We start from the raw sequence: 23182 nt of genomic DNA, 5'->3' as shown, positions 1-23182 counted from the left end.
GAGGACAAAGGTTCAAGGTGAGAGGAGAAAAATTTAACGAGAATCTGGGGGTGGTGGGTAGATGAAACGAGCTGCCAAAGAATGTAGTGCCAGCAGGTACTATAAAAGTATTTAAAAGACATTTGGATAGGGGAGGTTTGGAGGGATAGGGCAAACGCAGACAGGTGGGACAACCCACTAAGACATTTGATCTTTAGGAATCTTTTGTGGGTAGAGCCGCCGCCTCACAGCACCGGAACCCCGAGTTCGATCCTGACCTCAGATGCTGTCTATGTGGAGTTTGCATGTTCTCGCTGTGACTGAGAGGTTTTCCCTGGATGATCCGATTTCTCCCACAATCCAAAGACATGCGGGTTTATCGGTTAATTGGCCCTCTGTAAATTGCCCCTAATGTGTAGGGAGAGGATGGGAAAGTGGGATAACATAGAACTAGTGTGAATGGTTGATCGATGGTCAGCATGCACTTGGTGGACCGAAGGACCTGTTTCTGCGTCTTTAAACTAAACTAAACACATTTGACAGTGTGCGCAGCAATGAAGAAAGAACTCAAACAACAATTTGAATAAATAGGATATTTAAAATCTACCTGGGCACAGTGTCATTACCTCAATAAATCGTTGACAAGGATAGCCAAGGCCATACCATGGAACTGCCATCACAATCTTTCTGGAATCAATGCCCAGTTTGATGTAACTCCAGATACCTAAAATGACAAAAAATAATGAGATGAGCAGGGGAATAAAAAAAGACACAAAGTGCTGAATAATTCAGCGGGTCAGGCAGCATCCCTGGAGGACATGGAGAGGTGACGTTTGGGGTCATAACTTATCCCAGCCTGAAACGTCATCTATTCATGTTCTCCAGCAATGCTGCCTGACCCGCTGAATTACCCCGACATTTTGTGGTTTTTTTTGGTATACCAGCCTCTGCAGTTCATTGTTTCTACAGAGATTAACAGCGTTCCAGGTGGAGCTAGCTCCTTCAATATAGAATTGGTTTCGTGGGTGGAAGCAAAAGGGGATATCGCAAGATTGCTTTTTGGACTGGTGGTTAGCGGTAGATTTGCTGCCTCACAGAGGCAGAGACACGGTTTCCATCCTGGCTACGAGATGTGGTGTCTGTACAGAGTTTGTACGTTCTCCCCGTGACCTGCAGGGGATTTCTCCGGGATCTCCAGTTTCCTCCCACATTCCAAAGAGGTCAGTAGGTTCATTGGCTTCTGTAAATTGTGTATGAGATAGTGCTAGTGTACGGGGTGATCGCTGGTCAGCATGGACTCAGCGGGCCGAAGGGCCTGTTTCCGTGTTGTATCTCTAAACTAAACTAAACCTGTTCCAAAAGGTATCATTCCACTTACCATTAAAGGTCTGATGATGGGGAGCACCTGATTTTGCCCTGCAATCTTCCCACATGTGGCTTTGCATATCGAAGGACGATACAATGAGAGCGTCACAGTATCTTACAATCTTTGCATAATCCTGGCACTGGTTGTCGATGCAGTTTGGAGACCATGGTGCAATGTACATGATCTAAGAATTAAACAGTTATAGAATGTTTATAGTCATTGAGTAATACAGTGTGGAAACCGAAGATACTAGAGGAACAAGATAGACAACTCGACCCTAAAAACCATAGTACGTCAAGGCGCCATTTTAGTAGGCAGAAACTTGCAGAAACATTTAAAAAGGAAAATAACAAAAATATGTGAATTGATAGATGCATTTTAATGGTATCATCACACATGCTGTTCCCCCAAAACACTAATTACACTGCGAGAGGCATAACGAACAGCGGGTTTTGCCTACTAAAATGGCTCCTTTGCGTACTACACTGCAGTAAAGGCGATTTCAACGGAGTGGTTCATCTTGTCCCTCTAGTATCTTTGATGGAAACCAGCCATTCAGCACAACTTGTCCATGCCGATCAAGTTGCACCACCTATGCCAGTCCCATGTGCCCGTGTTTGGCCCTCTTAATATGGAAGATGTCCTTAATTTGGAAAGAGTGCAGAGAATATTTGTGAGGATGTTACCAGGACTTGAGTCCCTGAGCTACAGGGACAGGGTGGGCAGGCGAGGACTTTATGCCTTGGATTGCAGGAGGCTGAGGAGTGGTCTTATAGAGGTGTATAAGATCATGAGGGGAATAGTACATGTTACACTGTTACCCAGAGTAAAAGAATCATGAACCAGAGGACATAGATTTAAAGTGAGAGGGGAAAGATTTAATAGAACCACGAGGACAACTTCTTCACACAGAAGCCGAATGGAGCGAGCTGCCAGAGACAGGACTAAGCTGGCAGGCACTGAACATGGCAGCCGCACCAACTGACTGCCTCGTCTTTTTTTATCTTTTGCGGTTTTGATCTGAGTTTCCTTTTATGTTTTTAGTGGATCTTTAGTTTTTGGTATTATGTGGGGGTAGGGGTGGATTGAAGAAACTTTTGTTATCTCTTCCCTCGAAGGAGATGCGACCTTTTCGTCGTATCTCTGACTACACTGCAGCTTTAACATCATGGAGCTGCCGGTCCCTTTGTTAGGGATCGACTGCAGGAGCTCCAACCGCAGGAGCTTCGACCGCCCCGACACAGGAGCTTCAACCGCCCTGACGCGGGCTCTTCAACCGCCCTGACGCGGGCTCTTCGACCGCCCTGACGCGGGCTCTTCAACCGCCCTGACGCGGGCTCTTCAACCGCCCTGACGCGGGCTCTTCAACCGCCCCGACACAGGCTCTTCGACCGCCCTGACGCGGGCTCGTCAACCGCCCTGACGCGGGCTCTTCAACCGCCCCGACGCAGGCTCTTCAACCGCCCTGACGCGGGCTCTTCAATCGCCCCGACGCGGGAGCTTCGACCGCCCTGACGCGGGCTCTTCAACCGCCCCGACGCAGGAGCTTCGACCGCCCTGACGCGGGCTCTTCAACCGCCCCGACGCGGGCTCTTCAACCGCCCCGACGCGGGCTCTTCGACCGCTCCGACGCGGGAGCTTCAACCGCTCCGACGCGGGAGCTTCGACTGCCATGACCACAGGAACTTCTATCGCCAACCACAGTCACTTCGATCACTCCGATGTGGGAGCTTGTATCGCCCTGATGCAGGAGGTTCGATTGCCCTGATATCGGGAGAAGAGGAGGAAAGAAGGTACAAGTTTTGCCTTCCATCACAGTAGGGAATGTGAGGCCACCGAAAAAACAAGATGGACGTGCTGCCTGCACTGATGAGGACTCGGAGGGAGTGCTGTGAGTGCGGTGATCTCGGTGTTTGTGGGATCACGGCTCCACGAGGACATCCCGGAGTCTGGCGTGAGTGCGGACGGCTTTCTGACCGTTCGGGCGCAGAGGGACTGCAGAGAGATTGACAGCGGTCGGTACAACTCTGGTCACACCACGGTGAAGGAGCGTGCTTGTAGCCCGGACATTGAACTGATGCTGTGCCCCGGGGATTCTCACTCGCCACTGTGGTGGCTGTTTATGTTTAATCTTTATGTGGTTATATATCTTGTTGCTTTTTTGCATGACTGTTGGCAAATCAAATTCCTTGTATGTTTACATACTTGGCTAATAAATTAATTACAATTGCAAAATAATTAATTACTATTACAATTATCAAAATACATTTGGACAGTTGCATGGATATGAAAGGTTTAGAGGAATATATATGGACTAAACGTGGGCAAATGGGACTGGTGTCGGTTGATGGGGTATCTTGGTCGACACAGACAAGTTGGGCTGAAGGGCTTGTTTGTGTGCAGTATGACTGTATGGTTCTAAATCTTTCCTAGCAGGTAGACATACCTGGCAAGTGTGGGCATTGCTAAGGCTCGAGTAGCTTCGGGGGAGCTATGGGTAAAGGTTGGGCAGGCTTCGACTTTATTCCTTGAAGCATAAGAGACTCAGGGGTAAATATAGAACACAGAACAGTACAGGTAGACAAAATATTAGAGTAACTCAGTGGGTCAGGCAGCATCTTGGGAGAGAAGGAATGGGTGACGTTTCGGGTCGAGACCCTTCTTCAGACTGATGTTAACTGACGTTTCAATTTTAACTGGCATCTGCATTTTCCTACACAGAACAGTACAGCACAGGAACAGGTCCTTTGACCCATTATGCTATGATGCTGAGATTAACTCTAATCTGCACGCAATCCATATCCCTCCGTTCCCTGAATGTCCACGTGCCTATCCAGAAGCTCTTAAACACCACTATCGTATCAGCCTACACCACCACCCCCACCAGCAAGTTCCAGGCACCCACCACCCTCCCTGTAAAAAACTTGCCCACATATCTCCTTTAAACTTTGCCTCTCTCAACTTAAATCTATGCCCTCTAGTTGTCTGCCCTATCTATGCCTCTCATAATTTTCGGTGCCCGGTGCGGCTCGGCCGTTGGACTTAACATCGCCCGGTGTGGCCGCGGGACGTTTCGGTGCCCGGGGCGGCTCGGCCGGGGGGCCTTCCATCCCCTTGCGGGGGCTGTGCGTGTCGTTTGCCTCGGTAGGGGTCGAGCTGCCTGTCCGTGGGTGCGGGGGGAAGAGAGGGGAAGTTTTGTTGCCTCCATCACAGTGAGGGGGTGTTTGGAGTCACTGTGATGGATGTTTGTGTTGGGGTCGGGTGTCCTGTGTTCTTTTCTTTTTGCTGTATTTTGTGTGACTGCTGAAATTTCGCTCGGTGTTGTGCCGAGTGACAATAAAGTGTTGTTATGTTATGTTATGTTATGTTATATACATCATTTTATCAGGTCACCATCTCAACCTCCAGCATTCCAGAGAAACCAATCCAAGTCTGCCCAACTTCTCCCTGTAGCTAATATACTTTAATCCAAGAGTCTTTAATTCTGGTAAACCTCTTCTGTGCCCTCTCCAAAGTCTCCACATCCTTCCTGTAATGTAAACTGCTCACAATGTTCCAAATGCAGTCTGCCCAAAGTCGTCTAAAGCTTCATTGTGTTTTCCTGACTCTTATACTCATGGCCTCCACCAACGAAGGATACCATACAGAAAGATGGAACTGCAGAAACTAGTTTGCAGAAAAGGACAAAGTGCTGGAGTAATCAGTGGCTCAGGCAGCATCTCTGGAGAAAAGGAATAGGTGACGTTTCACAGAGTGTTGGAGTAACCCAGCGGGTCAGGCAGCATCTCTGCAGAACATGGATAGGTGACGTTTGACAGAGTGCTGGAGTTACTCAGCGGGTCAGGCAGCATTTCTGGAGAACATGGATAGGTTCAGGTTGACATTTCGGGTTGGGACCTTTTGGGTTGGAACCATTCAAATCATACCGTATCAATCATATCAGACGAAGCATTCTATATGCCTTCTTTACCACTCTTTAGCTGAAAGGTCTGTTTCCGTGCTGTACAACTCTGACTATCTCACCAAGCTAGGGTTGACTACACTGCCCACAGGCCCACAGTGACTACACTGCCCACAGGCCCACAGTGACTACACTGCCCACAGGCCCACAGTGACTACACTGCCCACAGGCCCACAGTGACTACACTGCCCACAGGCCCACAGTGACTACACTGCCCACAGGCCCACAGTGACTACACTGCCCACAGGCCCACAGTGACTACACTGCCCACAGGCCCACAGTGACTACACTGCCCACAGGCCCACAGTGACTACACTGCCCACAGGCCCACAGTGACTACACTGCCCACAGGCCCACAGTGACTACACTGCCCACAGGCCCACAGTGACTACACTGCCCACAGGCCCACAGTGACTACACTGCCCACAGGCCCACAGTGACTACACTGCCCACAGGCCCACAGTGACTACACGCCCCCCCATTTCAGGGCGCCATAATCTTTGGGACACATGGATTCACAGGTGTTTGTAATTGCCCAAATGTATTTAATTGCCTCCTTAATGCGGGTATAAGAGAGCTCTCAGCACCTAGTCTTTCCTCCAGTCTTTCCATCACCTTTGTAAAATTTTATTGCTGTTTATCAACATGAGGATCAAAGTTGTGCCAATGAAAGTCAAAGAAGCCGTTATGAGACTGAGAGTCAAGAATAAAACTGTTAGAGGCATCAGCCAAACCTTAGGCTTACCAAAATCAATTGTTTGGAACATCATTAAGAAGAAAGAGAGCACTGATGAGTTTAGGCAGGCCAAGGAAGACCTCCACAGGTGATGACAGAAGAATTATCTCTATAATAAAGAAAAATCCCCCAAAACCTGTCTGACAGATCAGAAACACACTTCAGGAGTCAGGTGTGGATTTGTCAATGACCACTTTCTGCAGAAGACTTCATGAACAGAAATACAGAGGCTACACTGCAAGATGCAAACCACTGGTTAGCCACAAAAATAGGATGGCCAGGTTACAGTTTGCCAAGAAGAACTTAAAAGAGCAACCACGGTTCTGGAAAAAGGTCATGGACAGATGAGACAAAGATTAACTTCTATCAGAGTGATGGCAAGAGCAAAGTATGGAGGAGAGAAGGAACTGCCCAAGATCTGTCAACATGGATTTGTGCCTGGAAGGTCATGTTTGACTAATCTTCTTGAATATTTTGAAGAGGTTAACAGGGAAATTGATAAGGGCAAGGCTGTGGATGTTGTCTATATGGACTTCAGTAAGGCATTTGACAAGGTTCCACATGGAAGGTTGATTAAGAAGGTTAAATTGTTGGGTATTAATAGTGAGGTTGTAAGATGGATTCAACAATGGCTGAATGGGAGATACCAGAGGGTAATGGTTGACAATTGTATGTCAGGTTGGAGGCCAGTGTCTAGTGGAGTGCCCCTGGGATCTGTGTTGGGTCCACTGTTGTTTGTCATTTACATTAATGATCTGGATGATGGTGTGGCAAATTGGATTAGTAAATATGCAGATGATACTAAGATAGGTGGTGTAGTTAGTAATGAAGGCCTTTTGGAAGGGTGGGCTGAAAGATGGCAGATGGAGTTTAATGCTGATAAGTGTGAGGTGCTGCATTTTGGTAGGACAAATCAAAATAGGACGTACAGGGTAAATGGTAGGGAATTGAGGAATGCAGTGGAACAGAGGGATCTGCATTGTTCCCTGAAGGTGGAATCTCATGTGGATAGGGTGGTGAAGAAGGCATTTGGTATGCTTGCCTTTATAAATCAGAGCATCGAGTATAGAAGTTGGGATGTAATGTTAAAATTGTACAGGGCATTGGTGAGGCCGAATCTGGAGTATGGTGTGCAGTTCTGGTCGCCAAATTAACATATAACATATAACATATAACAACTACAGCATGGAAACAGGCCTGTCCGGCCCTACCAGTCCACGCCGACCATTCTCCCTGACCTAGTCTCATCTACCTGCACTCAGACCATAACCCTCCAATCCCCTCCTATCTTAAATAATAAAATCGAGCCAGCCTCCACCACTTCCACCGGAAGCCCATTCCATACAGCCACAACCCTCTGAGTAAAGAAGTTCCCCCTCATGTTACCCCTAAACCTTTGTCCCTCAATTCTGAAGCTATGTCCCCTTGTTGGAATCTTCCCCACTCTCAAAGGGAAAAGCCTACCCACGTCAACTCTGTCCGTCCCTCTCAAAATTTTTAAAACCTCTATCAAGTCCCCCCTCAACCTTCTACGCTCCAAAGAATAAAGACCCAACCTGTTCAACCTCTCTCTGTAGCCTAAGTGCTGAAACCCAGGCAACATTCTAGTAAATCTCCTCTGTACCCTCTCCATTTTGTCGACATCCTTCCTATAATTTGGCGACCAGAACTGCACACCATACTCCAGATTTGGCCTCACCAATGCCCTGTACAATTTCAACATTACATCCCAACTTCTATACTCGATGCTCTGATTTATAAAGGCAAGCATACCAAACGCCTTCTTCACCACCATATCCACATGAGATTCCACCTTCAGGGAACAATGCACAGTTATTCCCAGATCCCTCTGTTCCACTGCATTCCTCAATTCCCTACCATTTACCCTGTACATCCTATTTTGATTTGTCCTACCAAAATGCAGCACCTCACACTTATCAGCATTAAACTCCATCTGCCATCTTTCAGCCCACCCTTCCAAAAGGCCCAAGTCTCTCTGTAGACTTTGAAAATCTACCTCACTATCAACTACTCCACCTATCTTAGTATCATCTGCATATTTACTAATCCAATTTGCCACACCATCATCCAGATCATTAATGTAAATGACAAACAACAGTGGACCCAACACAGATCCTTGGGGCACTCCACTAGACACTGGCCTCCAACCTGACATACAATTGTCAACCGTTACCCTCTGGTATCTCCCATTCAGCCATTGTTGAATCCATCTTGCAACCTCACTATTAATACCCAACGATTTAACCTTCTTAATCAACCTTCCATGTGGAACCTTGTCAAATGCCTTACTGAAGTCCATATAGACAACATCCACAGCCTTGCCCTTATCAATTTCCCTGGTAACCTCTTCAAAAAATTCAAGAAGATTAGTCAAACATGACCTTCCAGGCACAAATCCATGTTGACTGTTTCTAATCAGGCCTTGATTATCCAAATAATTATATATATTGTCCCTAAGTATCTTTTCCATTAATTTTCCCACCACAGACGTCAAACTAATAGGTCTATAATTGCTAGGTTTACTTTTAGAACCTTTTTTAAACAAAGGCACAACATGCGCAATGCGCCAATCTTCCGGCACCATCCCTGTTTCTAATGACGTTTGAAATATTTCCGTCATAGCCCCTGCTATTTCTGCACTAACTTCCCTCAATGTCCTAGGGAATATCCTATCAGGACCTGGAGACTTATCCACTTTTATATTCTTCAAAAGTGTCCGTACCTCCTCTTCTTTAATCCTCCTAATTTCCATCACTACTCTACTTGTTTCGCTTACCTCACATAATTCAATATCCTTCTCCTCGGTAAATACCGAAGAAAAGAAATTGTTTAATATCTCCCCCATTTCTTCCGGCTCAGCACATAGCTGTCCACTCTGACTCTCTAATGGACCAATTTTATCCCTCACTATCCTTTTGCTATTGACATATCTGTAGAACCCCTTGGGGTTTACTTTTACATTACTTGCCAAAGCAGCCTCATATCTTTTTTTCGCTTTTCTAATTTCCTTTTTAAGATTCCTTTTACATTCTTTATATTCCTCAAGAACCTCATTTACTCCCTGCCGCTTATATTTATTGTATATCTCCCTCTTTTTCCGAACCAAGTGTCCAATTTCCCTGGAAAACCATGGCTCTTTCAAATTATTATTCTTTCCTTTCCACCGAACAGGGACATAAAGACTCTGTACTCTCAAAATTTCACCTTTAAATATCCTCCATTTCTCTATTATATCCTTTTCATAAAACAACAATTTCCATTTCACTCCTTTTAAATCCTTTCTCATCTCCTCAAAATTAGCCTTTCTCCAATCCAAAATCTCAACCCTTGGTCCAGATTTGACCTTCTCCATAATGATATTGAAACTAATGGCATTATGATCACTAGACCCAAAGTGCTCCTCAACACATACCTCCGTCACCTGACCCATCTCATTTCCTAACAGGAGGTCCAACACTGCCCCTTCTCTGGTAGGCACCTCTACGTATTGCTGCAAAAAACTATCCTGCACACATTTTACAAACTCCAAACCATCCAGCCCTTTAACAGAATGTGATTCCCAGTCTATATACGGAAAATTGAAATCACCCACAATCACCACTCTGTGCTTACTACTAATATCTGCTATCTCCTTACATATTTGCTCTTCCAATTCTCGTTCCCTATTTGGCGGTCTATAATACACCCCTATAAGTGTTGCTAAACCTTTCTCATTTCTGAGTTCCACCCAAACAGCCTCCTTAATCGAGCCTTCTAGTCTGTCCTGCCAAAGCACTGCTGTGATATCCTCCCTGACAAGCAATGCAACACCCCCACCTCTTGCCCCTCCGATTCTATCACATCTGAAACAATGAAATCCTGGAATATTTAATTGCCAATCGCAACCCTCCTGCAACCATGTTTCACTGATCGCCACAACATCATACTTCCAGATGTCAATCCAGGCTCTAAGCTCATCCACCTTTCTTACAATGCTCCTAGCATTAAAATATACACATTTAAGGGACCCATCATTTCTTATTCTCAGTTTATTTCTTTTCCCTTCTTTCTCTCCTACATATTGGGTCTGAGTGTTTCCCTTTTCTGCCTCCTGCCTCACACACTGCCTATTAGCTATCTGTGTTTGAGTCCCTCCCCCCAACCGTACTAGTTTAAAGTCTCCGCAGTTATTTTAGCAAATCTCCCCGCCAGGATATTGGTTCCCCTCGGGTTCAGGTGCAACCCGTCCTTTTTGTACAGGTCATACTTCTAATTATAGGAAAGATGTCGACAAAATGGAGAGGGTACAGAGGAGATTTACTAGAATGTTGCCTGGGTTTCAGCACTTAAGCTACAGAGAGAGGTTGAACAGGTTGGGTCTTTATTCTTTGGAGCGTCGAAGGTTGAGGGGGGATTTGATAGAGGTTTTTTAAATTTTGAGAGGGACGGACAGAGTTGACGTGGGTAGGCTTTTCCCTTTGAGAGTGGGGAAGATTCCAACAAGGGGACATAGCTTCAGAATTGAGGGACAAAAGTTTAGGGGTAACATGAGGGGTAACTTCTTTACTCAGAGGGTGGTGGCTGTATGGAATGGGCTTCCGGTGGAAGTGGTGGAGGCTGGCTCGATTTTATTATTTAAGAGTAAATTGGATAGGTATATGGATAAGAGGGGATTAGAGGGTTATGGTCTGAGTGCAGGTAGATGAGACTAGGTCAGGGAGAGTGGTCGGCGTGGACTGGAAGGGCCGAAAGGGCCTGTTTCCGTGCTGTAGTTGTTATATGGTTATATGGTTATCCAAAGCATACCACCTCATCTGTGAAACACGGTCAAGTCAAGTCAAGTCAATTTTATTTGTATAGCACATTTAAAAACAACCCACGTTGACCAAAGTGCTGTACATTTGATTAGGTTCCAATAGAAAAAAAAATGAAAACATACAGTAGCACGCAAACAGTTCACAGCGCCTCCTCAATGAGCCTCGGTGGTGGGGGTGTTATGGCCTGGGCATGTATGGTTGCTGAAGGTACTGGCTCACTATTCGTCATTGATGATACAACTGCTGATGGTAGTAGCATAATGAATTCTGAAGTGTATAGACACATCCTATCTGCTCAAGTTCAAATGAATACCTCAAAACTCATTGGCCAGCGGTTCATTCTACAAGACAATGATTCCAAACATACTGCTTAGGCAACAAAGGAGTTTTTCAAAGCTAAAAAAATGGTAATTTCTTGAATGGCCAAGTCAATCACCCGATCTGAACCCAATTGAGCATGCCTTTTATATGCTGAAGAGAAATCTGAAGGGGACTAGCCCCCAAAACAAGCATCAGCTAAAGATGGCTGCAATACAGGCCTGAGATCTTCACCAGAGAAAACACCCAACCCAGCAACTGGAGATGTCCATGAATCACAGACTTCAAGCAGTCATCGCATGCAAAGAATATGCAACAAAATACTAAACATGACTACTTTCATTTTCATGACATTGCTGTGTCCCAAACATTATGGTGCCCTGTAATGGGGGGACTATGTATCAACACTGCTGTAATTTCTACATGGTGAAACCAAAATGTATAAAAATGGCCTTTATTAAAATCTGACAATGTGCACTTTAACCACATGTGATTTTTTTCTATTACAAATCTTAAATTGTGGAATACAGAGGGAAATAAATAGATGATGGGTCTTTGTCCCAAACATTATGGAGGGCACTATAGATGAGGACAAATCTCTTTAACCAGAGGGTGGTGAATCTGTGGAATTCATTGCCACGGACACAGTGGAAACGTTATTGGGTATTCTTAAAACAGGAATTGACAGGTTCAGTACGGGTGTCAGGGGTTATGGGGAGAAGGCAGGTGAATGGGGTTGAGAGGAAAAGATAGATCAGCCGTTATTGAATGGTGGACCAGATTCGATGTGCCTTATGATCTTATAACTTTAGCTTTCTCACCTGGGACCCAGGTATGTTTGCTTGAAAATACTCCACAATATTGGATATGAATATAGGCATTTTCAAATACACCACTGATCCTTTTGCAACGATTTCATCGAACGACAAAGCTAATCCATCCAAGAATCTCTGTTGCACGAAGCGCACCTGGTCAGTGATCAACCTTTGTTGATCATTAACTTTGATAACATGTTTTGATGATAATATCTCTGTCAGAAGGAAGTAAGAAGGGCTTAATTTAGATAAATGTATACACAAAACATTCTTGTGCCAAATACTAAAACAGTCCAAGACTTTTGGACAGTTGGGTAATCTGGATAGATTTTTCATCTACAAGGATCATGGAAGAGTACAGCACAGGAACAGGTCCCTTGTACCACAATGTCTGTGCTGAACCTAATGCCAAGATAAACTAATCTCATCTGCCTGCACATGATCCACTTCCCTCCATATCCACGTGCCAATCCAATAGACTCTCAAACACTGCTATTGTATCTGCTTTCACCACCACCCTTGGCAGCACATTCCAGACACCCACCACCCTTTATGTAAAAAAACTTGTCCCGCACATCTCCTTTAAACTTTCCCCCTCTGAACTTAAAGCTATGCTCTCTAGAATAGTTTTAGTTTAATTTATTTTTGCCAAGTGTGGCGTGATACAGTGGAAAGCTTTTGTCTTTGACATTTCCACCCTGGGATAAAAAGTTCTGTGTCTACCCTATTATCTATGCCTCTCATAGAGTCATACAGTCATAGATACAGTGTGGAAACAGGCCTTTCGACCCAACGCCCACACCAGCCAACATGTCCCAGCTACACGAGTCCCACCTACCTGTGCTTGGTCCATATCCCTCCAAACCTGTCCTAACCATGTACCTGTCTAACTGTTTCGTAAACGATGGGATAGCCCCAGCCTCAACTACCCCCTCTGGCAGCTTGTTCCATACACCCACCACCCTTTGTGTGAAAAAGTTACCCCTCAGATTCCTATGAAATCTTTACCTCTTCACTTTAAACCTCTGCCCTCTGGTCCTCGATTTCCCTACTCTTGGCAAGAGACTCTGTGCATCTACCTGATCTATTCCTCTCATGATTTTGTATACCTCTATCTCCCCTCATCCTCCTGCGCTCCATGGAATAGAGACCCAGCCTACTCAACCTCTCCCTATAGCTCAGACCCTCTAGTCCTGGCAACATCTTCGTAAATATTTTCTGAATCCTTTCAAGCTTGACAATATCTTTCCTATAACATGGTGCCCAGAACTGAACACAATATTCTAAATGCAGTCTCACCAATGTCTTATACAACTGCAACATGACCTCCTAACTTCTATACTCAATAATTTGACTGATGAAGGCCAAAGTGCCAAAAGCTTTTTTAAGACCGCCTTCTCTACCTGCAACTCAACCTTCAAGGAACCATGCACCTGTACTCCTAGGTCCCTCTGCTCTACAACACTCCCCAGAGGCCTACCATTTACTGTGTAGGACCTGCCCTTGTTCGACTTCCCAAAATGCAACACCTCACAGTTCTCTGTATTAAATTCCATCAACCATTCCTCCGCCCACCTGGCCAATCGATACAGATCCTGCTGCAATCTTTCACAACCATCTTCACTATCTGCAAAACCACTAACTTTTGTATCATCGGCAAACTTGCTAATCTTGCCCTGTATGTTCGCATCCAAATCATTGATTTTATTTATTTCCAACAGGTCTTCCCTTAGCCTCTGAAGTCCCAGAAAAAAAACAATCTGTTTGTCTAATTTCTCCTTATAGACAATGTCCCTTAATCCAAGCAACATTCTGATCATCCTTTTTTGCACCCTATCTAAAGCCTCCACATCCTGTAATTGGACAACCAGGACTACACACAATACTCCAAATGCTCGGCTTAGCCAAAGTCTTAGGGAACTGCATCATGACTTTCAGACTCTTATACTTTTATGTCCCAACCACTGAAGGCAAGCACTCTTTAGCACTCTATCTACTTGTGCTGACACTCTCAGCGAGCTAATGCACTTGGGCTCCAAGATCCCCCTGACATGAATGATGTTAAGGGTCTTGCCATCAATTACCTATGTTCCCCTTACATCCGACCTCATTGCCTTTCACATTCCCAGTAAGTGCTTCTGTCTTCCAAAGATAATAATAGTGAGGAAACATCCCATGGAGCAGTCATCTTAAGTCTAGAATATCAATGGGGGAGTTCTCCCTCCAATGCAAAAGAATGAATTTGTAAAGGATCAAATCCCATCATATGACAATAGTTCTGATGCAGGTAAGTTCAAACTGTAATTAAACATTGCCAGGACTTTAAAGTAGAAATGTTTCAGTTTCAGATTAAGTGAATTCCATTGAAGAGAGGGATAGAGAGATTAAAACAGGAGCTAAAACATGAGATGTGTAGGGAAGGAACTGCAGATGCTGGTTTAAACTGAAGATACAAAAAAAGCTCAAGTAACAGCAGGTCATATAGCATCTCTGGAGAAAAGGAATAGGTGACATTTCGGGTCGAGATGGGTCTAAAAAAAGTTTTATTTATTTATTTATTTTTATTTAAAAGCACATGCATGTTACAACTCATAGTACCCAATGATACCTACATTATAAATTCAATTATACCTGTATTGTTCTGTATTATATCGGGAGGGAGGGAGGGAGGGAGGGAGGGAGGGAGGGAGGGAGGGAGGGAGGGAGGGAGGGAGGGATCTGCACTGCATCTCTAAACTAATAACTACACTAAAGAAAATAATTACAATCAAGCCACCCAGAGTGCACAGATTCATGATAAAGGGAATCACGTTTAGTGCAAGATAAAGTATATGACAGAGGCCATGTAGCTAACAAACATGATTGGGATGGACAGTCACAACCTTTTCTCCCAGGGTGGAAATGTCAATGTTGAGGGAGCATAGCTGTAACGTCAGAGAGGCAATGTTTAAAGGAGCTGCGCAGAGCACGCAAAACAGTTGCTCTTGAGCTGCCTCTTAAATATCTCTCCTCTCACCTTAAGACTATGCCCTCTAGTTTTGGAATCCTCTACTTTGAGCATTCCCATGTGAATCCTGGACCCGGGACCAGATTCCAAAGCAAGGAGTCATCCATTTAAGGCAGGAATAGGTGGAGTCATGGAGTTATATCGTACAGAAACAGGCCCTTCCACCCTCATCCATGCCAATCGATGTGTCTTTCTGGGCTGCTCCCATTTGCCAGCGTTTGGCCCAAAATCCCATTGCTTTCCATGAACCTGCCCAGATGTCTTTGGAACCTTCTCATAGAGCGTCATAGAGCAATGCAGCACGTAAACAGGCCCTTCGGCTCAACTTGCCAACACTAGTCCCATCTGCCTGCATTTGGCCCGTATCCCTGTAAACCTTTCCTTTCCATATACAATAGACAATAGAAAATAGAATCAAAAACCTGTCTAAATATCTTTTAAATGTCGTTATAGTACCTGCCTCAACTTCCCTCCTCTGGCAGCTCATTCCACATACTCACCACCCTCTAAGTAAAATGGTTTCCCCTCAGTTTTAAATCTTTCCCCTCTCGCCTTAACACTAAGCTCTTTGAAAAAATACTGTGACTGTTCACCATATCTATACCTTCCATGGTCTTATATGACTCTATAAGATCACCCCTCGTCCTCTTGCACTGCTAGGAATAAAGTCCTACGCTGCCAAACCCCTCCCTATAGCTCAGGCCCTCAAGTCCTGTCAACGTAAACCTTCTCTGCGCTCTTTCCAACTTAACAACTCTTCTCTGAGACTTGTTCATTTTCAAGATTATATATCATCAAATATTATGTTGTTCAGATGGAAAGGGTGCAGAGAAGATTTATGAGGATGTTGCCAGCACTGGAGGGGTTGAGCAGGCTAGGACTTTATTGCTTAGAGCACAGGAAGTTGAAGGGTGATCTTACAGAGAGATATGAGAGGAATAAATAGGATAAAATGCAGAGTGATTTACACCAAGTAGGAGAATCAAAAATCACAGCACATAGGTTTAAGGTAAGGGGTGAATGATTTAAAATAGACAATAAACAATAGGTGCAGGAGGAGGCCATTTGGCCCTTCGAGCCAGCACCACCATTCAATGTGATCATGGCTGATCCTTCTCAATCAGTACCCCGTTCCTGCCTTCTCCCCATACCCCCTGACTCCGCTATCCTTAAGAGCTCTATCTAGCTCTCTCTTGAATGAATTCAGAGAATTGGCCTCCACTGCCTTCTGAGGCAGAGAATTGCACAGATTTACAACTCACACATGCAAACACATGTGCATACACACACTCACATGCGCACATACACACGCGCATACACACACACTCACATGCGTACACAATACAATATATTCCTTTCTTCGGCCCACACTGGGGAAATTTACATGCACATACACACTCACACGCATACACATGTGCATACACACTCACTCACAAACATACACATTCATGCACACACGCACATACACACACACACGTGCATACACACACACACGTGCATACACACACACATTCATTCACACGCATACACAAGCGCATACACACACATCCTCACTCGCACACATTCACACGCATACACACACATACTTACCCACATACACACGCACACACTCACACGCATACACATGTGCATAAACACACACAAACATGCTCACTCACATGCGCATACACGCATACACTCACATGCACGCACACATGCATACACACATTCTCACTCACATGCACGCACATATGCACACACACTCACGCGCAAACACATACACACACACTATCACACGCATAAACATGTGCATACTCACTCACATGCGCACACACTCATACACTCACTCACATGCATACATACGTGCATACACACACTCACATGCGCACACACACTCATACACACACACACACACGCACATACACATGCGCACACACACACTCATGCGCATACACATACGCTCACATACACACACTCACATGCGCATACACTCATACACACACACTCATACACCCATACGCATACACACACACTCATACAAACACTCACACATACGCGCATACACACACACACTCTCACATGCGCACACACACTCACACACACACACGTGCATTCACACACACGTGCATTCACACGCGCGCACACACACACACTCATATACATGCATACATAAGCACTCAAACACACATGTATTCACACGCTCACACACACATACACACAAACTCACATACACACGCACACAAACATGTATTCCTTTACTTAGTCCTTACTTCCCAGCTGTGATCAGGCAACTTAACCGCCCTCTCACAGATTAGTCGACGGTCCTGACCTCCCATCTACCTCATTGGAAACCTTCACACTATCTTTAATTAGACTTTACTGGACATTATCTTGCACTAAACGTCATTCCCTTTATCCTGCATCTGTACACCGTGGATAACTTGACTGTAATTATGTATAGCCTTTTTGCAACAATCTGACTGGATAGTACGCAACAAAAAGCACTTTCCACTGTATCTTGGTGCACGTGACAATCAACTAAACTAAACTAGGAGATAGAACAAAGTGTACTGATGATCGATGGTCGGCCTGAACTCAGTGGGCCGAAGGGCCTGTTCCTTTGTATTGTTGAAACTATTGATTTAATGCTGGAGCAGCACACCGTGACACACACACAGTATGTTCCTATAATTAGTCTGCAATGACTGGCTTGCATCAGAGTTCAGAAGAACATTCTCTTCTCCGGCAGCTGAATCATTTACCATGCAGGATAACTCGAGCCTTATGTGCGTGGGCATGACACACGAGTTCAGGGGCAACAGTTCCGGAGAATATGATAGCTGTCACCTTCGACCAGTCGTAATGTTTCCACTCTTCCCCTCCATTGTCAGCAATTATAACCTGCAATAATAGTAAAGCCACAACAATCAAAATAAACGTACTGTTCGAAAAACAGAACACTTTATAATCGAATGTAATTGTTCCCGAGGACAGAGATAAGGAAACATAGGCAGGCAGACTCACTGGCAACAATGGGTTCCTCCCCAATGGACTCCATGCATTCTACAACCACTTTGAACAGAGGTGGGTAGAAATATAGAAACATAGAAAAATAGGTGCAGGAATAGGCCATTCGGCCCTTCGAGCCAGCACCGGTATTCAATACCTGTTCTGTTCTGTTCTGAGGCTGGTGTGTTTATATCGAAGCTGCCTTGCCAACCTTTGAGTTTGGTGGAGTTGTTCAGTCCAGTCCAGTTCAGTCCAGTTAAACAGTTCACTTGCAGTAGATGTTGGCATTAGGTGAAGTTGAAATATTTTGGATCTGTTGTTTTGACATTTCTAGATCAATGCTTCACAGTTTGAGTTCCTTCTTAAAAAATTGGATGTTTTGGAGAAAAAAAATGCAATAAGCGGCACGGTGGCGCAGCGGTAGAGTTGCTACCTTACAGCGAATGCAGCGCCGGAGACTCAGGTTCGATCCTGACTACGGGCGCCGTCTGTACGGAGTTTGTACATTCTCCCCGTGACCTGCGTGGGTTTTCTCCGAGATCTTCGGTTTCCTCCCACACTCCAAAGACGTACAGGTATGTAGGTTAATTGACTGGGTAAATGTAAAAATTGTCCCTAGTGTGTGTAGGATAGTGTTAATGAGAGGGGATCGCTGGGCGGTGCGGACTCGGTGGGCCGAAGGGCCTGTTTCCGCGCTGTATCTCTAAATCTAAAAAAATCTATATGATCATGGCTGATCATCTAAAATCAGTACCCCGTTCCTGCCTTCTCCCCATATCCCTTGATTCCTTTGGCCCTTAGTGCTAAATCTAACTCTCTCTTGAAAACATCCAGTGAATTGGCCAATGGCAGAGGTATTCACAGACACCTTTAACCTGTCACAGATTCATGCTGAGGTCCTCACCTGCTTCAAGAAGATCATCCCAGTGCCAAATAAAAGGATGGTAGCTTGCCTTAGAGACTACCATCCAGTGGCTCAAACATCCACCATAATGACGTGCTTCAAGAGACTGGTGATGGTGCACATTCAGTCCAGTCTCCGAGCCAGATGTCATCCACTGCAGTCTGCTTACCATCACAAGTCCACAGCAGACTCCATCTCATTGGCCTTAAACTCATCTCTGGGACACCTAGACAACAAGGACTCTTATGCCAGACTCTGGGCAGAATCTGTGGAAGGGACAGAGATTGTTAACCTTTTGGTTTGGACTCCTGCATTGTCAGGAAACTTCGTTAATACTCGGGCTTGCGGGCTTGAGTTACAGGGAGAGATTGGACTGGCTGAGACGTTCCTATTTCCAGGTAGGAGGCTGAGGAGTGACTCTACTGTGATGTACAAGATCATGAGGGGCATGGTTAAAGTGAGCACTTACAGTCTTTTCCTCAGGGTAGAGGATTCTGAAAAAAAAAGGCACAGGCATAGAGTGAGGGGGAGAGATTTAAGAGGGACCTCAAGAGGGCAACGTTTCACTCAGGGTAGTCCATATCTGGGACAAGCTTTACACTTTAGACTTTAGCGATACAGCGCGGAAACAACCCCTTCGGCCCATGGAGTCAGCTGCAATCAGTGATCAACGCACACGAACACTATCTTACACACTTGGGACCATTTACTATTTTTTTTACCTCAGACAATGAACCATATGCCTTTGCCGAGGATCGACTGGAGAGCTCTAACCGCGAGCCCTGTGGACTTTGACACCGTGAAGCCCGCGGTCTCTAGTAAGAAGAGGCCGTCTCGGGAGCTCCATGCTGTGGAGAGTGTTTTAATCCATCCCAACGCTGGAGTTTCGATCATCTCGACGCAAGAAGTTTCGATGAACCCGACATGGGGGCTTCGGACAGTTAGCAGTGGGGGCTCAATCGTGGACCCTGACTGCGGATGGTTGAACAGCTCTGACCGCGGATAAACAAAGAGGAAGTTGATTGAACTTTATTATCTTCCATCACAGTGAGGAATGTGGAGTCCATTGTGGTGGTTGTTTATGTTAAATTTTATTTTATGTGGCTGTGTGTCTTGTTGCTTTTCACTTAGTATGGCTGTATGGTAACTCAAATTTCACTGTACCTAAATTGGAACGTGACAATAAATTAATCTTGAAATCTTGAAATCTTAGAAGTGGATACAACTGAGATTTGTAAAAGGCATTTGGACAAATAGAGATAAGAAGGGCTTAGAGGATGATGGCAAAATGCAGGCAAATAGGACTAGCCCAGTATGGCAACTTGGTTGGCGTGGACAGGGTGGGCCGAAGGGCGTATTTCCATGCTGTACAGCTCCATGACTATTGTAGGTGGCAGCAAAGAATGGAGAAGAGATAAAGAAGATAAATGCGGGCCAAAGTGCTTGACGTTCTAAGTGTTAGTGCTGAGTATATGTCAGGCAAAGCAACTCTTTCATTCAGCAACTGGAACACTCACCTCAACTCCGAACTTACTGCTCCGGGCAAGAGGTTGGCAGAGGGACGGGTCATCACAATGGCAGCCACGGGGTCTGACCTGGGTGAGGCCGGAGGGAAACAGCGAAAGACAGGTCAACATCAACATCACAACCTCACCTCGGTGCATCCTTTCAGCCTGAGACATGGTCTGCCAGTCACTGCAAGGATCTCTGTAGTTGTCTGTGAGTGATTGTCAACAACGCTGCCCAGGTCTCTCTCTCTCTCTCTCTCTCTCTCTCTCTCTCACTCTCTCGCTCTATATGTAGCAGCTGTGAAATGCTGATGCAAGATTCATACTATCAAATGTAACTTTGTAGAGAAAGTTCTCTCTTCCCTCCAGCTTGGACAATATTAACCCTTGGTCCCCTTTTCTTTGTTTCCTCTTCACTGAGGTTAAGAGAGGGCCAGGACTTGCAGCTCAATGTTCCAAGCTACAATTGCTTCAGGAGAGACAGGGGAGAGGGTAAAAGGAGGACGTCACAGCAGTAGTCAGAGGTGACATTATGGATGGTTTGTCTAGTGGGGCTATATGGGTGGAGCTGAAGAACAAGAAAGGGATGATCACCTGGTTGGGGGTAAGTCCAAATATATGCATCATTTTTGTATCCAATTAAATCCAAATCAAAGTTTACATATCCAATTCTTTTTTTGAATGCGAGTATCATCTTCAATGTAATGCCGAGAGAGTATTCATGCTACAATCGTTTCCATTAACACTAACCAAATTTTCATGCCGTTTACATTGTCCATATAACCGAGTCCGTATAGTCAAGTCCGTTGTCCAAATCGTCCGTTTTCAGAATCCGTAGTAATCCGGTCGCTTTTCATTTCTCTTAGGGTACTGCTTACGCCCAAATAGTTTTCTTCGTTGCGCTCTGATGTCACGTCCTCGACGGTGTCATCGTGTTTGCTTTCGTTGATGTTTTCCTGTGCAACGCTTCTTTCGTTGACATCTTCATCGCGCACTGTGGGCGTACCCATGTTAAAATCTATCGAATCTCCCATTTCGTTGGTTGTGGGAGAGTCGATTTCACGATTCAGAATCTGGTCTGCGTGACGTTTCCAGGTTTCTACACGGTTGACGTGAACCTCGACCTGGTACGAGACAGAACCTAGCTTCTTTGCAATGCGTCCTGGTACCCTCTCGCGTAGTTGTGCACTAGCACGCTCTCTCCTTCCTCAAATTCTCGAGCTGGGCGCGAATCGTGGAGCAACTTTTGCGAGAATTGTTTGTCACCAATGGTCGCTCTTTCATCTGGCACAGCAATGCTGAAACGCGTGCGAATTTTCCTTTTCATCAGCATTTCAGCCGGCGTTTGCGTTGTAGAAGTTTGCGGCGTTGAAGGATACGAGATGAGGAATCGAGCGACATGCGTTTGTAACGGTCCCAACATCTTGCAGAGCGCTGCCTTCACCGTCTGCACGGCACGCTCTGCGAGACCATTGGTTACTGGATGGTATGGCACACATTTGACATGACGAATGCCATTCGCTTTCATGAACTTTGCAAACTTTTCACTAGCGAAACATTGGCCGTTGTCAGAAACCAGTGTATGCGGAAGGCCATGTGTCGCGAACACGAAGCGAAGCTTGTCGATAGTGACGTCACTGGTTGATTCATGTGTGATATGCACTTCAATCCATTTTGAATATGCGTCGATGAGAACAAGCAACATCTTTCCCTGCACCGGGCCGGCATAATCGACATGAACTTGCGACCACGGTTGACGAGGATGCTCCCATGAATGCAATGGTGCTTTGGGTGGATCCCGCTGATGCATTTGGCATTCTGAACATGCTCGGACTTTGTGCTCTAAGTCCTTATCGATTCCAGGCCACCACACACAACTTCTAGCAATCGCTTTCATCTTCTCAATACCCGAATGGGCATCATGCACTTCCTCGATCATTTGTGAGCGACATTGGGGTGGTAGTACAACACGACTACCCCAGAGAAGACAACCCTCGTGAACGCTCAGCTCCACTTTGCGATTGAAGTAGGGCTTGAAATCATCATTTGGTGGTTTGTCTGGCCACCCGCTCATGATGTATTCGCTAACACGGGACAGAATCGGATCCCTCTGTGTCATGGTGCGAACACGCGACGGAGTGATGGGCGATTTCTCCAACTCGCTCATCGGAAGGACGATTTCTCCTGGTATTGGCGCTTGCGATACCGCCGCTCTTCGTGGGAGTCGGCTAAGAGCGTCTGAGTTAGCGTTGGCTGGCCCCGGTTGTACATGATGTTGTAATCGTACGCTGCCAGTGTTAGCGACCAGCGAATCACTCGTGGCGAAGCCATTAGCCGAATGGCCTTGTCGTTACAGAACAACCCAAGAAGCAGCTTGTGGTTGGTGTTGATTACGAATCGTCGTCCATATAAGTATGTGTGGAACTTCTTAACGCCGAAGACTATGGCTAGACCCTCCTTATCCAGCTTTGAGTAGTTTCGTTCGCCGTTATTCAGACTGCGTGAAGCGTAGCCTATTGGCATTTCCGTGCCCTCTTACATAACGTGTGACAGCACTGCCCCTACTCCGTAAGGGCTGGCGTCGCAGGAGAGAACGAGCGGCTTGTTGCTGTCGTAGTGCGGCAGAACTTTGGACGATTTCACGCTTTGCTTAGCTTGTGCGAACGCCTTCCGCTGAGCTGGTCCCCGGTGCCATCTAGCCGTTTTGCGCAGCAGTTGATGAAGCGGTTCGAGCATGGTTGAGAGATTAGGCAGAAATTTGCCGTAATAGTTCAGCATCCCAA

General features: G+C 45.6%; 1 protein-coding gene across 1 annotated transcript in view; it reads right to left on the bottom strand.

Moving 5' to 3' along the window:
* The window catches only part of LOC144598190 (di-N-acetylchitobiase-like), a 40443-nt gene extending 17521 nt beyond the window's left edge, over positions 1-22922 (bottom strand). Inside the window, exons 1-7 of the mRNA XM_078408081.1 lie at positions 22606-22922; positions 21666-21946; positions 19666-19883; positions 17741-17879; positions 11999-12207; positions 1358-1529; positions 606-703 (exon numbers count right to left, since the gene is read on the bottom strand). Of these exons, the coding sequence (XP_078264207.1) occupies positions 606-703; positions 1358-1529; positions 11999-12207; positions 17741-17879; positions 19666-19883; positions 21666-21946; positions 22606-22922 (1434 nt within the window). The remainder of the gene's footprint in view (positions 1-605; positions 704-1357; positions 1530-11998; positions 12208-17740; positions 17880-19665; positions 19884-21665; positions 21947-22605) is intronic.
* Between the last annotated feature and the right edge of the window lie 260 nt (positions 22923-23182).

Source organism: Rhinoraja longicauda, chromosome 11 (genome assembly GCF_053455715.1).
Source record: "Rhinoraja longicauda isolate Sanriku21f chromosome 11, sRhiLon1.1, whole genome shotgun sequence".
Classification (NCBI taxonomy): Eukaryota; Metazoa; Chordata; class Chondrichthyes; order Rajiformes; family Arhynchobatidae; genus Rhinoraja; species Rhinoraja longicauda.
This window is presented reverse-complemented; position numbering and strand designations above follow the sequence as displayed.